The following is a 17,087-nucleotide window of genomic DNA, read 5'->3' as shown; positions in this document are numbered from 1 at the left end:
TGTGTTTTCTTGTTTTATTACTCAATATGACAAGAGCATTATAATTTCGTAACAGAAAAATAGGACATTGAATTAACTATTTGTTGATAGTGGCTAGTTAAAAAAAAAAAAAAAAACTATGGAATGAATAGAAAAATGATTTTATAACTTGATTAATTAGTACAACTTTGAGGACCATGACCTTATGCCATTTTAACAATATGTAAGTTTCACAAATTAAAGCTCAATTTTTGATTTATTAAATACAACATATTGCATTTTAATAATTACATTATTTTTTAAAACATTTTAATAGTCTTTTGTTTTTAGTGCAATTTTTGTGCATTGACATGCAGAGCAAATAATAGAAAATTCATACATTTACAATCAATGAATTTATTGTACTGCAATATTTTGCATGACTTACTTAGCAATTAAAAAAATAGGCAACAATCAACCAGGCAACTTTAACATCAAGAACAAAGTCTTCAGCTTTACACCAGTCACATAAATCCTAACTTTTTTTTTTGGTTTTTGTATTTTTAACTTTGAATAATGTTCTTTTATATGTTGCACTTCCTATTTAAAATTGTCCCAAACTAATGATGAACTAAAGTCTATCATGCAGATAAATTGGTCTCAAGAACAACTTTTGTTAGCAGTCCTCACACAGGCCTATAGACAAATATGCATACATGAATATTTGTTACAGATGAATTACAAAGCTACAGAAACACTATGAGCTAAAAACCTTAGAAAATTAACTTCTTGAAACTGGATTAGTGTTCACACTATAAATATCTGCAACATTATACGGATATATATAATAGCTAAATAAAAATACAAGTAAGCAAATTGAATCGTTTCGATTAAACTTAGATGATTTTTAATATCCTATAAACTAAAAAAGAAAACAAAATGAAGCTAATTAATTTAAGAAAGTATAATTCAAAAGACATGTATTTCTTCTTAATTTTATTAGTAAAAAAAAATTATAACTTTTATTGCACCTGAACTAAGGTTGAATCTTTTTAAGTAAAAAATAAATAAACTGAAAAAAATACTAACACAATTAATTTATTTTTGATCGAATTGAGAAAATTCTGTTTTAGAAGAAATTTTTTTTACTTATTTGGTTAATTTATATGAATATGAATTAGTTTGAATACAACCCATCACAAAAAAGAAATCAATTAAAAATAAATCATTTTTCACTACTTGAGTAAAATATTAAAATAAATGACAGTTTTAAATATAGAAAAATTACATTATAATTTTATGAAATAACAGTGCCCAGCAAAAATAAAACCAACACAATAAAATAATATTAAAATTTTTTTTAAAACGTTTGGCCTAATATACTATAAACCATTTTATTCTAGCCATGGTTTGCAGACATGTATGACTGGATTTTAAATGTTTTTGAAAATTTTACACATGTTACAATAAATGATGCATGATATTAAAGAAAAATAGGCAAAGTGTTTTTAAGCTACTAATGTTCTGCGTGAACTTTTAGTCACAAGCCTAACACCTAATTTTTAAATTAGGTTCATTCCATACATTTAGTAGTTTCACACTATCCAATGTTATACAAATGCCCTCAAGTTCTTGCAGTGTTTTCAGTATTGGTGGTTCATAAATAGTATTTGGGGGTAGTGATCGTCAATTGCAAGACACCGGTGACTAACCTTGATTTCTACATCGAGCTGAACTTGGTGACAGAAAAAAGTTCCATCCTTCTCATTTAAATTAATAAGCCTGATAAAAAAAAATATTCCATTTGTTATTTCTTACTAACTACACTTCAATTTCTTATTCCAATTTTAGCTTCTTTTTATTACATACAGTTTGATTTTGTTTGCCTCAGCAATCACTGACAGCGTGTAACTGAAAAATGCAAGAAATGAACTTTACAAAAAAGGGGGCACACATCAAACATTTGTAAGTGGGGATGGGAACTTCGTTATTAAATGTTTTTAAAAAAAATTAGCATTTATTGTAATATGTGTAATAGAAGTATTAACATTTAAAATTTAATCATTAAGACAAACTTATTTTCCAAAAATTATTTTTCCTAACTTACCTTAAAACACTTGATAAAACTGATACTAACAAACTTTTTATTGAATTTAAATACAAGTACTGGTAATTAACGCAATATTTCATATAATTCGATTCATAAGCTATTGTATCTATATAGTAAGAAAATATGCTCTCAAATAAACAATTTTAAAGTTAAAAAAAATTAATTTCAGTAAATAGATATGAATGTATCTTTTAAACCCTAATTCTGAATATAGACTAAATTTGAAATATATTTACATGTTTTTTCCCTTGGTCCAACTGTAAAACATATATTTTTTTTACCCTTATGTTACACATTGTTTACTTGATGGCTTTTGATTCTAGTGGAAAAACCTTCAAATACAAAGTGACAGTTATAGAGTACCTACTTAGTTTTAAGACTTCTGTTAAAACTGTTTAAAGTTTCTGCTATGAATAGCTTGTAAAACACAGCTTTTGATGCCAACAGTAAGCAATGACTTTTGAGACCTTACAATAAATAAGAATAAAAAAATATTCATATTTATTTTTGAAATCTGAATCCTCTGCTTAAAAATGTTTCCATGACTATTGCAATTGATAGGATATATTTGTTGCTTGGAAGCAGTGAGAAACAGGATTAATTTAAATATATAAAGCTTTTGAACAATGATTTTTTTTTTAATTAGAAAGAAATCAAAAAATCTGTTTTTTAAGCAAAATTTAATAAATGTTAACTTAAAAATGCTAAAAAAAATTTTTTTTGAATAACCATGCACGACTTTACTGCAAGCATTTAAATGGCAATTTAATTTTTTTTCTCCTTCCCCTTTCATTGTCAGTATGCGTCCTATACAATCTTTAAAATAAAAATATTCTGATGTTGAGAAAAAAAATTAGCTTTTTCTTATTAGACAATAAAATTTACATATATATGTATAGATCAGTAATTTCTATTTTACAAATAAAGCAAAAGCAATGAAAGAAACAATATATGAATTCACAATGCAAATGGCATATTAATGGCACAAAGATATGTGGTTCAAATATTTTATTCAAATTAAAAAATAAAGAGATAAATGTTTAAAAAATATTAATAAGTTACGCATAAACAGCCTTGTTTAAAATTAAAAAGCAAAAATGCATGTACATTTCACTTTTGCAAAAGATTGTATATTCATGAAAATTATAATATTCCCAACATTAATTCTAAAACTAAGCCACATATTCAGTGACTAAATCTCACTAGAAAATAATAAATCAAGTATAAACTGTTTTTTTTCTTATAATATCACAGAAATACTTGACCATGGGGAATGCAGTAACTGTAATAAAAGTGCACAATGTTCTTCTCTTTCTTTTATAAAAAGAAAAGATGATTGAAATTCATTTAAAAAATTATTTTAGAAATACTTAAAATGTTATTAGGATGTTCATGGCCCTGTAAGCCATACTAATAAACCGCCGAACTTTTATTTTTCAAATTAAATTATCTAAGAAATGTTAATGATGAATTAAGTATTAGCAAAGAAATGGTAAAAATGTCCCCTTTATGATCCAGAAAAAATATATATATATAATTACATAGTACAGTTTATTTTAACGATGCACTTACACAGCAGAATCTTTAAGGAAGACACATAACAATTTAAGCTTCATATATCATTTTTGCACAGTTTACATATCATTTTACAACATTCATATAAACTGTTTTTTTTTTTCATTCCAACATTGGTAAAAAAATTATTTCAGAAGGAAAAACAGGCAACTATAATCACCAACCAATAAGATAAAAGCACAAAATCACAGAAGATGAGACAAAAATTCAATGCGAGCATCCGATAATTCTACATACATACAATATATATATATATAATATACTAATGTGGTCAAGAAAGAAACGGGCCCAAGGATTAAAAAAAAAAAATTAATTACACTTCGCTATGTAACCTTTTAACTGAAGAAAAGTGCTTTCAAAGTTTTAGTTGTCTTTCCATTAAAAGAAACTGAAGTGACTGATTAAATATCAATCAGGTTGTGTGAATTCCAGTCTATTTATTTTGCTCAATAGGAATGTAAATAAACATTGAGCACCTTGAATGAATTTTTTTTTAAAGAGATTTAGCATGTCCTAACTTATTGCTATTTTCAAATACTTTCAGAAGGAGCAGGAGTTAAATATTCGTCAACCCGCTTGTGGTCCGAGAGAGCCTTCAAGGTTAATGTATCATGTGGGAGTTCCGATTTTCTACGGAGAAGAGTTTTTTCTTTTGGAAATGGTTTTTTTACCTATAAATGGAAGAAACATAAATAAGATAATTTTCTATTTAAAATTGCAAAAGTGCTTTTCATATGATAGCACAAAAATATATGCTCATAAAGAAATAAAGTCAAGCAAAAAATTGAGATAAAGTAGCAAAGGGGCTTTTACTTTAAGTTATTCATGCAAAAAAAAAAAACTAAACTAACAAGTACGAAATCTATAAAGCTAACCTAATCTACTTTACATTTTGCGTGATGGAAATAATTTTGCTCATAAAAATATTTATTTATTAAAAATAATCATTAAAATTTTTTAATCAAATTTAAAAGATAGAGGTGTTTATTGTGATACAGTATATGTAATTTTCAGCCTCATTCACTAACTACTGAGGTTTAGAATGAAATTTTTTAGACACTGCTACCAAAGTGGGAATAGTAATAAAGTTTCTCATCTCTTCACACAAAGTACAAAGAGACTGATTGAATCTCATTTTTTTAATAACATTTAAAAACAAGCATAAAAATTAATAGGGAGCTAATAATATTTTTAAATTTAAGTACAAATAATAAAATAAACACATAATTTAAAAAAGACAAATGAAGTGTTAACATAGCATTTCAATCTCTTATCACATTTCTTGGTAAATGCAGTCAAATTGCAGTAAAGATTTAAAAAAAAATTTCTTCCTTTTAAACCTTTTTTTTATAAAAATTATTAATTACTTTTTATTAATTTTTTTAAACTTTTCTTGTCTTTAATTTACTATCTTACATTCAGGATTCTATAACTTCCACAAAACTTCTGAATTTTATTGCTAAATATGTAGATATACAGAATTTTTGCAAGGAAAAAAAAATCCACAATTTTTTTTTTTTTTTTCAATGTCTTTTATTAGCAACAGAAATAGAAAATTATTAAGTGAGAATCAAATTTTATAGCTACTTTTTTTTATGCAAGCGTTTTAAAATCTTGATTGTTTAACTTTTTTAGTTTAGAGTGTTTATGTTTTGCTAATCATTAGTTATACAAGCATATTAACAGATGGCTAAAACGGCAAAACTTTAACAAATGCTTTATTTGTATCATTTTTAATCATTTATATTTTCTCCCAACATTTCTTTATGTTTTGCTCCTATTTCTAAAAAAAATTGTTTGAAAAGCAAATTATTTTATTTCATAAAATATTTTGTAATTTCTAAAAGGTTGGAATGTTTCAACCGTTATTTAGTTGATATAAAAATATAATGCAAAAAATTCAAGTTTTTATAAGCAACAGTTTAAGAAGAATGTTATGTATCAAGTGTTCACACAAACTTTGTAATACAAAAATTTTTAGAACCGCAAAGTATAAACCAATGCAACTTAAAATTAAGAAATGGAAATGGATTGGTCATGATCTTTGTAAATCTAAGAAGTTTAAAATAAAACAAAAAAGATGCATAAAAATAATTATGATCCATTTTCTCATCCTACCAAATATCTTCCAATCCATAATTCTAAATACTGAATTTATATTTACTATTATTTACAGCAGGTTTGAAAAAAAAATTAGAACATAATTCACAAAAAAATTAAGGAACATAATTTCAGAGTAAGTATTAAAAAGAAAGCATTTTTTCTTATTGATTTTAACATGCTTAAACAAAACAACACACATTTGAAAAGTTAAGGATGGGGGGGAAAAAAATTTCTTCTGAGCTTCATGAAGTACACACTAGTTAAATTTTCATAATTTTTTTTTAATGATTTTAGATATTAATTTTGCTTTTAATATTTAGCAAGAGTTATGGAAAGGTTTAATGAAATATCTAACTTGGAAATTAATAATATTAATAAAATTAGAGTAAAATTGAAATTATAAACTGTTTAATAATATAATTGCATTTTAAAAAGAGCAATTTTTCCACAAAAGAGCATTTTTTCTACTTGGGTTGGATGAAACTCGTCACCTCCTCAAATAATATGACAGAAAGCATCCACATTGTAAGTTTTTTAAAATTGGCTATCAATAGGTACTAAAAAGTAGGTAAGCTTGGTGCGTTCTCAGATGCGAGCTACATAAAAGTAGAGTAACTCCCACATAGTATAACAATGACTCAATAAAAATAACTTTGCATTGTTAACGTAAATAAAAAAAAAGCTTGTGTATACATACTATCAATCAAGCAAAATTATTAAAAAGGTTTTATTTGTTAGAAATATACAGTCAAACCCCGCTATAGTGAACACGGCTTATAGTGAACGAAATGCTCGGTCCTGTGCCTTGCTATACACGTATAATGTTATTTTTAGTGGATATAGTGAACCAAAAAAGTGAGGAAGTTGGATATAATGAACTTTTTTCTGTCTTCGACTGATTTCCCCCCCCCCCATTTTCTTTGTAATAATTTTGAAATTTGTACTTCAAAATAAATAAATATACCAATTTTTAAAACCATCTATAGTATATCATACTTTTATGTGCTCGAATGGCAGGTTAGACAGGTTTAAAAAGCAGAATAACAGAAATTCAAGAAAAATTATCTGAGAGTCGGGAAGTGTTTCCATATCTATTGTTGAGAATTGCTCATCAGCTAAAGATTACCAATTTTTATTTGTACGCAAGACGATGAGTGATGAAAAATAACACATTTTTTGCTACTACATAATATTTTTCAGTCATTTATATGAATATAATGTAATAAAAGGGAGGAGTTTGGGAACCATTACCAAACCTGCGTAATGGATATAGTGAACCGAAATTTCGGTCCCTTGAAGGTTCACTATAGCGGGGTTTGACTGTAGTAGCAAAGTTATACGATCTTGCATATGTTAATGCTTCATTTAAGTACAGATATATTGTTTTGTTTTTTTAATTACTGAATAAAATATACTCCTCATTTATTTTTAATGTTGCAGTCACATAAAGGAAAAGATACAGTAATGCAACTAGTGTGAAATAAAATACAGTCAAATTTGTCAGGAGAAAAAGAATATAGGTTGGGTATCACAGATGTAGTGTATGTGCTATTAAAATCCAAAGCCTATGAAAACATACATTTCGAACTCCATTGTCAGTCAGAACATTCTGTGCTAGGTAAATATATTTTGCAAAATCCTTATGCAATGAAACCAATATTTTCACAAATTCAAACATTGTGTATAAAAATGATCAGTGCATACAAAAGTTTAATGGGATTTCTAAACATTTATTTTTAAAACTTGGAAGATCTAGAGGATACAAGCTTTTAAACAACTAAGCATCTAACATAAGGGTTAACTAAAGCAACACCAAGATAAAAACTAATGGCAATATATTACTTGAATGTCACTTAAGCAATATTAGGTGAAATCAAAAGGTATACCTCTTAAGCCAAAACGATCAGATAGTTCGGTTGGCAGGTATGCAATAAAAGAATATTCACCTGAGCCACTAAATACAATTTTATAATTTGAAAATATACTAAAATAATATAAGTGCAATATACAAATAGTGTATTTTAATGGAAAGGTGCGTAACAAAAGTAAATAATTCCTTAGCATATATCAGAACTTTAACTGCTAAAAAAAATTATTTTTATTTAAAATTATAATTGATATAATAAATAAAAAATTGCGTTACAAAACATAAATTTTTATGCATTGACTATAGAATATATGCAGTGGGATTTAACTGATATGAACATGAAATGATTTTCAGCATATATACTAAATCGTTTTGACAACATCTTTAAAATTGTTTCAAAATATGACTATTCATTTCAAAAACTAAATGCTAAAAGCATAGTCCTTAAAAGAAAAACTTATCTGTCTCCAATTTTTAATTCCTTTCACATGATACTGGACTTACAGAGAACCCCCCCCCCTCAAAAAAAAAATCAGAAAACACAAAATAGTCTTCCAATTATTTATTGGCAAATTCTTGCATTATTTGGCAATGGAATGTGTTAAAACTAATAGAAAACATAACATAGTTTTAAGATATTCAGAATCAAGTTACTTTTAAGATTTTTGCCAATAAATGAAATCATCACAAATAAATTAAAAATATTTCACATTTATTGGAAACCTTATCTTTGATATTACTTTTAGATATTTCCCTAAAAACCAGAAACTAAAAAATATTAGAATATCATAAATGAGTTACTAAATGTTTTTATAGCTGTAATTCTTGCATTAACAGTTTGGAGGGTGAAAAAAAAGAAGCTGATTGATCAAAAGATGTTTAACATCTTAGTCTTTAACAATTTTAGGAAGAAAAAAATGAAGCATTAAAGCTAGTTCTTTCATTGTGATTTTTCTAATCAATCTAAATGCATAATATAATAATGTTAGCACCATGGTTTTGGTTTTATCACCATAGTAAGTATTACAGTACTGTAACAGTGCATGAACAGTGCTTAATTTCTTTCTTCCTTTTAAATACCATTATTTAATATTATACATGTAAGACAAATATTTTGACAAAATAATAAATGTAATTAAAAAGTTAATATGCAAAAAAATCCTAACAACTAAGGAGAAAAAAAAAAAAACTTTTGAGTAAGGATTATTTTCTTAAGAATCACTAAGCCATCAGGAAATGTTTTCTGTCATTTATGTTAACTTGTAGTATCTTGTAAACATCAGATGAGTAAGGTTAATCATCATATGGCTTTTAACAATTCTAAGATATTTATGCATAAATTTTCCTTGCCTATAGATAAAAGTTATTAAAAAATTAATCAAAAATTTGAAATTGAAAATTAATAAGATGGAGCAGGAAAAACTATAAAAATAAAACCATTTGAAAGTATTAAAGAAAAAAAGTTATTCAATTATGCATTAAAATAAAACAGATAAAAAACATCAAATTTCTACTTATATTTTAATCCTAGTTTCTGTAAGAAAATCAATTGTAAAAAATTTCTTGAAACCTGATTATAAAAACTAAAATGATAAACATATAAATAAATAAAAAATTCTGAAATAAACAAGTATAAAAACAATCAAATTTATACTTACATCTTTTGCTTCATATTCTATTTTTTCATAATTCATTAAAAATTCCTCGTCTACTGGAGTTGGTAAATCGGGTATTGCATTTTCGGACAAATTATTAGCTAGGTTGGCATTTAATGGTGCAATTTCTTTAGACTAAAAAATACAATTAAAAAAGTTTTTAACACATCTTTGAATCATTGGTAGAAAATATTTAAATTTTGCACAAGTTATCAAACTTAAGAAATAAATTTGTGAAACATTATTAATTTTTCTGTAAAAAATTAAACATTCAAAAATAAACTATTAAAGAATAAAATGCAATCTCAGAATTGTAAATTTTTTTATTTTTAGTTCTTTTTAAGCAAATGTAACTAAACTTTAAAACTTAATAAAGCATTACATAAGAATCAGATAGGTTATAAAGAATAATAAAATATCAAGAGTAGAACTCTCAATAAAACTTTGCTGAAGAAATATTACAATGAAGAATTAATAACAGTTAAAGACTTCTATATTTATCAATGAAAGTTATAGCAGTTCAATTAAGATCCCTGCATTGATACAATGTATACTCGTTGATAAATGGTTAGTGTATCGTTCTTTCAGTTTAAATGAAAGTTTTGTGACTATTTCCATGCATATATTTTACTTCAGGGGTGATTGTGAGTCCAAGTCGAAATTTCTTAAGTAAAAAAAAAAAAAAAAAAAAGCAGTTTAAATGGAAAAAAATTTAAACAAGGTTTTTTCCTTTTTCTCAATCTTTCTTAGTTTACTTAAAATATATTTAAAATTTTACACATACTTATACCATTTACACATACCTATGATAACCTGGAGAAGTAATTGAAATTTATAATCTTTCTTTATTGAGTTTATGATTATGATAACTATAAACTGATAAAAAATTAATATTCACCTTTCAAAATTTGATTTTCACAAACGTTTGTGATCAATGATTTTTTGAAACTTCTGGACCTTGACCTCCGGAAACTTCCGGATCACGGTTAGCGAAAAATCCGGAAATCCGGATTTTTTCCGGAGCACAATCAATCAGCCCTGTTACTTTAAAGAAACAGCTCTTTACAATGACACACTCATTCCTAAATGTGACCAAGTATTTGGCCATCTCTCTCAAATTAGTTTAACCTCTTTCACAGAAAATAAAATTTAAAAAACTTACTTTAGGATTCTTTAAAGCTAAATTTTCTATCTTAGACCATGTTTCATCTCGCTCTTTCAGTTTTGCTTTTTCACTAAAATTATTTTAAGGCATTAGTAAACAACTAAGCTATAGGAAAATTTTATTACCAATCAGAAAAAGAAGGATTTGCAACTTACCTGTGTCTATCCAGCTTGTAATTTTGTACACACTCATCAAATAACTTTTGATTCATCTCCATGAAGAGTTTCAAGGCATTATAAATCAACCCATGAATTGTCCTGCAATATTTTTTTTTTAAATTTAAAATAAGCAATTCTCTAAAATATTGTGAAATTAAAAGAATTTAATATTATTCAAATTTTAATTAATAGTAATAGTGATAAACAACCTTTTATTTCTGATAATCTTAAGCTGCAACATGACTTCATGGAATAGCATTGTTCATAGACTTACTGTGTTTATCAATAAATTAACTAAACTTAAAAAGAAAAAAACACTGAACTAATTCAGACAAAAGCCAAGTCAATAGAATTGAAATTAATTTTTCGTTTTAAATAAAATTCTACATACAACATTCTACTGCCAAATTGTATTTTATGTATATAATTTTAACATTTTTATGTTCCTTATAGAAAATATGACTGTAGAGTTTCCCTATAGTTTACAGAAATATTTACAACTAAAATAAAATACAGTGAAACCTCCAGGAAAGACCACTTCTGTGTAGTGACTATTTCCAATCACTTTTGGGAGGCACGGAAATCTTTCCACGGACTTTGTAGTGAACAAAACCTTTAGGAGAGACCATCATAGGGTTGCCACAGAAAAAAATGAACAAAATAGTTGCTTTTAGTTGCCTAAAGCATGAAAATAGTAGCCAAAAACTAGGAAAATAGTTGCCTTAATAAGAACAATGACTAAAATTTTGTTAATGACTTATTTGTCATATACCATAATCCATTCAGTCAAGTTGTTGGCAAATATGATAATTTTTATATAAACGTTAATGTTTATATATATATGAAAAGTGATTACTAAAATTCGAAATTCACTCATCGTAATATCGTAAAAAAAAAAAATTCCCTTCCTTTTTTAAAATCATGATGAATTTCGTAGCAATAATCATTAAAAAGGCGATTGAGAAATGAAATAGACTCACAATGGAATCTGTGCAGATTGAACGAATTAAAAATATGCTTTAAAGAAGGAGAGAAAAAACATTTCTAGGAGTACAGAAAAGTCTCCCAATAGTCTCCTTTTCCTGAAAATAGTTGCTTTTTCAACCTTTTCAGGCAAAAAAAAAAGTAGCCATAGTCGCCTCAATCCAAAAATAGTTGCATTTTAGTTGCCTGTGGCAACCCTGCATCCAAACATCCCGCAGCGACTGGGCAAACCTCTGCACCTAATGCGACAAAGGTCAAATAATTAAACACGAAAAACATCCAATATATATATATATATATATATATATATATATATATATACATATATAAACATATATATATATACATATATATATATTAATGAAAGAAACTATCTAATTCAAATGTAGTTAAAATATTTGTCAGTGGCTCTTATTTAAAAAGCTCTTTTTGACAATCTCTGAATGAGATCGACCACCTCATGTTGCAGTCAGAGTGCATTGAAGACAATGCCATCAATGATTTATTTTTAGAGTTGAAAGTTGCATTTTAAAAAAGGGCATTTTTGAAAAAAATTAAGCATCTCAAACAAACTTCATTTTTCAACAAACAACATTTTTTAAAGCCAACTATTTCTCATATAAAATTAAATGGATACTTAAAAAACATAATTGCGGATTTATTTAAAAAAGTTCTATCATTAAATAATACTGAGAACCAAAAAAATATTACAGAGTGAAATTGAAATTTCTTGTGAAAAATCATGTGCCATTGATTACATTTTGAAGTCAATGAAGGTAACCTCTTAACGACAACTTCCATTAACAACCAATTAACTATGGAACAGAGAGTGGTCACTCTTGAGAGGTTTCACTGTAGATACCCTGATTGTAATCAAATGATTAATTATATAATACACATTAAACTCAAAAACAGATATTCTTAGGGTTTATATAAAAAAAAATTACACACAAACGGAGCTTTATTTGTAACAGGTTTCTATTAGCTAGAACAAATAAAGGATTGTGAATAAATGAATCAACTTTATTTATATAAATTAATTTATCCAAATTTATAGTTAGTCATCAGATTAATATACACTTTCTTTAAACTATACTCACTTGTTCCAATGAGATTTTGAGTTTCTATACAGAGAAGGAAACATAATTGGTAACAAAACTGTGGCATTATCATTGATTAAACTCATAATGTATTCGTTATTCCAATAGTATAAAGCTCGCTCTGCGACCTGCAAATGACGAGAGAAAGTAATGAAATAAATTATCACTTCTACAATAAAAAATTTGATAAATAAAGTATAAGTTATATATTAATTAATAAAATAATAGCTAACTTGCCTGAAAATGGGGAGATGAAACACATTTTGCAAGCTGTCTGAACAATGGCACCATTACTTTGGTAAATTCGGCTGGTTCAATAACATCGAGGATTTCTTCTAATTCATTTAAAAACATTACCTAGAAAACAAAAACATGGTTGGTAAAAAATATTTCATTACGTGTATATATTAGAATAATAATATTTAGCAATTCATTTAAATTTTAACGATCACATTGATAATTAAATGTCATAAATAGAAATTCTAGTGAAAACAAATAAATATAGGCAACTGCGATAAGTGAAAAGTTTGATAGTTGAACTCTTTTTTGGTTAAAGAAATAACAGCAAACAAACCAAATTCCTGTACCTTTAATCAGGGTTTGTTGATTTAAATCAACTTGATTTTAATCACGATTTAAATCATGATTTAAATCAAATGATTTTTTTAAAAAAATCATTGATTTAAATCAACAAATTTTTTTTATGTATATATTGATTTAAAAAGTTAAAAAACAGTGTTTTAAATTATTGATACTTTTATTATTTCTTTTCTTAGTTTTAAAATTTATTTTAAATAAATTGCTGCATTAATTAATTTTAGTTAACGAAATTACTTTCTTTCTTGGTATGTGTTAAATTCTAACACAATCGAAATTACATCTTTAAAACTCTTGACTCTTGAGATTGAAAGTACAGATTAAAGTAAACATTTAAGTATTTTTTTCTCATATGTTTACAGTATCTTTGACATTATCAGATTTTTTATAAAGAAATTTTGTGAAAAAAAAATTTCAATGAGTATATGATTTTTTTTAGCTTATCTGTTTTGATATAGGATTAAAAACAAATATTTTAATATAAAAATATATAGATTAAATATTTATTTATTTTTTGATGAATGACTGCATTAATAAACACAATCTGTTACATTTATTTAGTCATTTTAAAAATCAAGAGAGAGAAAAAAAGGAAATCACAATTTTAAATTAAAATTATGATTTGGTAATTGAAACTTTGTTTTATAGTTAAAGTATTCCTTAAATTCTCTATTTCATCTAGTCTTTAAATTTCAATCATGCATTTGTTTCGAAATAGTTGCTATGCATTCAAAGCTATGTACTATAATGAAAAATTGTTTTAGGTAGTTAGAGCTTCTAAAATATTCTTATAATATAATTTTAATATTAATTTAATTTTAATTAAACATTTATAAAGCTTTTTTTGTCATAAATCAAAGTTCTTATAGTGTATTTGAATAAAAATCAAAAAAATCTGATTTAAATCAAAAAAATCCGATTTAAATCAAAAAAATCTGACTTCTTTGATTTTTTCTAAAAAAATCAAAAAAATCACGAACCCTGCCTTTAATTTTTAAAGAGTTTGAAAATCAGACAGTGGTGAATAAACAATAAAGAAAATTTTTTATTTGATTCTTTTACTAATGAATTAAATATCAATAGTTTTTCATTGCAAGCATTTAAAATCTTCTCTGAACTAGTTGAAAGCAGTGGAATATTAGCAATGAAAAAGGAAGATAACATAAATCTTGATTTAATTATTCAAATATACTGAAAGTAAGAAGCAAAATTGGTTCATAAATTAAACTATAATAACATAAAACAATATACGGTCAAACTCATATATTATGCAACATGCCAATTTTTTTGTGAATTCTTTGACATTTAATCTCCTGGAGAAAAGACTGCAAACATGCAAGACCAGAGTTCTATCTACTGGTAGTGACTTGAAGATAACCCAGCTTTAGATCGATGAGCACCAGCTTGTCTGGGAACTAAAGACTACCAATACACAATATTGATCCCATTGCCACTATCATGAAGTTGAACTCAAATTTCTGTAGTTTTAATCTCCATGAATCCCTTAGTCAACATCTAGTTGTTGCAATGTTTAACTTTTCTTCTAAGGAAAAAACTTTCTTTTTGTTACAAATCAAAGATGTGTGTTGATAAAATCACTGTGACACTGAAAATGAAGGGCAGATGCAGACAATGTAAGCAACAAGAGATAGCATACATTCAATCATTTGAATATAGCAGTATCTCCTTATAGTCATTTCAACGACCATATGTATTTATTATTCATTTGTTGACACAAGACTGATCAAATGGTAAATTTTTATTGTTTATCTACATGTAGTTTTTGACTTATTTGAACTAAAAGGAGTGTGTTAAGAGTGCACTTTCGAAGGAAAGAACATTAAGACAAAAAGTTAAACTTTTTTTCACACTTAAGAAATTAGCCAATTAATGTTGAAAAAAGAAAAAACTTATGATAGTACTAAGTTACACAATGTTGTCAACTATAGACAAATGATGACAACTTTTGATTAGAGACAGATTTAATATTTTTCTTATCCAACAACTTATAAACCTGGCAATTTATAACTTATAACATATGTCTCGGCTGAAGAATTCAAATTTTTATTTCATTCAAGTGAGAAAAAAAACTATAATAATTTTTCAATGCAAATTACTAGCTTTGTTGCCATAAATTTAAGTTGCTCGAACTCCCATCTTTCCTTTTGATTTTTTGTCTTAAAATTATTCACCTTTTAAATTAATGCTAATTTCACAGTTATTTAACTTTTGCTTTTTTCCTGAAGTGGCTTTTTTGATATTTCTGCACAGTTCCTTTCCTCTAACTTCTTAAGAGCAAGTAATTGTTCAATACCGGATTATCCTGCTGATTTTAAAACTTTACTCTCAAATCTTTTTCTGAAATTTTTTGACAATAATTATAATTAGCAGTTTGGAGATCCTTACACAAATATTTCTTAATAGGATGTCAACATACATCTTTCCCATGAAAGTATATTACAGCTGAAATGTTCTTAGAAATCAAACTAGATCTAACAGTCTGAATGGTAGAACAATGACTAAAATCTATATTACACCTAAATCTTGAATCTTTTTCTTAGTCCATGCTACTAAAAGAACTTTCAACACTTGGGCTATGAAAACAGCTAATTATAGCCATTACCTTCTTTGACAATTATGGAAATTCTTCTGCCCTTAAAATTAAACTACATTCAAATAAATGGGGGTTTTATTATTCCCATTCGTACTAGGAGGTAATGCTGCCAAATGTACTTTCTGACTTCCAACATATATTCATCAGACAAAGCAGTTGTCACCACAGAAGGCAAACTTCAAACTTCTTTAAGATAAAAATTTTAAATCTTTCTGCTGATCTAGTGCTGATACATTAACAAGGAAAGAATTCATTAAAAGCGATTTCTTTTTCAAAGCTTTTTAAAGTCTCTAAAAATTATACTCAATAGTTGTTTTCCTGCTTTTAGGTAATATAATCAGTGCACCATAACAGGGTTCCCAAACTATTCTAGATTATCTAAAATTATCTGATTTTTCAAGGTTTTCCAGAAACAATTACTAGCATTGGAAGAAAGAAAAAATTCACCCAAGTTACGAAAATTGGAGAGTATGACATTGAATTATCTATATGATAATTTTTTTAAAAAACTTTGTTAAATAAATTGCATAAATACAGAACACTATATTGATTTCAAAATCACATGAATACAAATCGGTTAAAAATACACGAATATGCATCGCAATATTAAATTTTAAAAACGAGTACATAAAATTTGGCCAAATAGGAATTGTGATGTACGATTTTTAAATTAAACGAATACGAATCACAACATGTAGAGTTGAAATCTTGTAGATACAAAAGGTGGTGTTTCACATTAAAACTCGTGAATATGAACTGCAATATTGAATTTTAAAAGCATGTAAAAACAAATTGAGATATTGAATATTTAAATTTAGTAAATACGAATTGAAATGAGTGAATCACATAAATAAAAAATCTGTGTTTGATATTAAAATCATATAAATATGAATTACAATATTATCTCAAATATTCAATATGGTAGTCCAACCAAAAGAATAAAATTTGTGGAAGAATTATAAAACACATAGAATGAGTAGCTCACCTCTTTAGGACTGTGCATCTTAGGCCAAAATTTTAATAGACTATTGACAACCTATAAAATAAACAGAACATAAGTAATTACAAACACATCAACTGATCATCTGTGATTAATCTACAAATAATATTTCTTAACAGGAACATAACTACTATTACTACTACTACTACTACTACTATTTACTACATTTAATTTAATATTGACAAGCAAAAATCTTTATAC

At 26.2% G+C, this 17,087-nt stretch overlaps 1 protein-coding gene across 5 annotated transcripts in view; it reads right to left on the bottom strand.

The window, feature by feature from the left end:
* Positions 1–355: 355 nt before the first annotated feature.
* The window catches only part of LOC107447948 (serine/threonine-protein phosphatase 2A 56 kDa regulatory subunit delta isoform), a 28,206-nt gene continuing 11,474 nt past the window's right edge, over positions 356–17,087 (bottom strand). The window contains exons 9-16 of one of the 5 annotated variants that reach the window (XM_071182139.2): positions 16,872–16,922; positions 12,913–13,032; positions 12,676–12,803; positions 10,589–10,690; positions 10,431–10,503; positions 9,272–9,403; positions 7,589–7,632; positions 3,062–4,314 (exon numbers count right to left, since the gene is read on the bottom strand). In XM_071182139.2, coding sequence (XP_071038240.1) covers positions 7,600–7,632; positions 9,272–9,403; positions 10,431–10,503; positions 10,589–10,690; positions 12,676–12,803; positions 12,913–13,032; positions 16,872–16,922 — 639 coding nt within the window. In that variant the 3' untranslated portion in view covers positions 3,062–4,314; positions 7,589–7,599. Of the gene's footprint in view, positions 4,315–7,588; positions 7,701–9,271; positions 9,404–10,430; positions 10,504–10,588; positions 10,691–12,675; positions 12,804–12,912; positions 13,033–16,871; positions 16,923–17,087 lie in introns of those variants that run through there. The other 4 variants (XR_011636976.2, XM_043041517.3, XM_071182136.2 and 1 more) reach the window with 4 other exon arrangements.

Source organism: Parasteatoda tepidariorum, chromosome 3 (assembly GCF_982258835.1).
Source record: "Parasteatoda tepidariorum strain Cologne lab strain chromosome 3, Ptep-v5.0, whole genome shotgun sequence".
Taxonomy (NCBI): Eukaryota; Metazoa; Arthropoda; class Arachnida; order Araneae; family Theridiidae; genus Parasteatoda; species Parasteatoda tepidariorum.
This window is presented reverse-complemented; position numbering and strand designations above follow the sequence as displayed.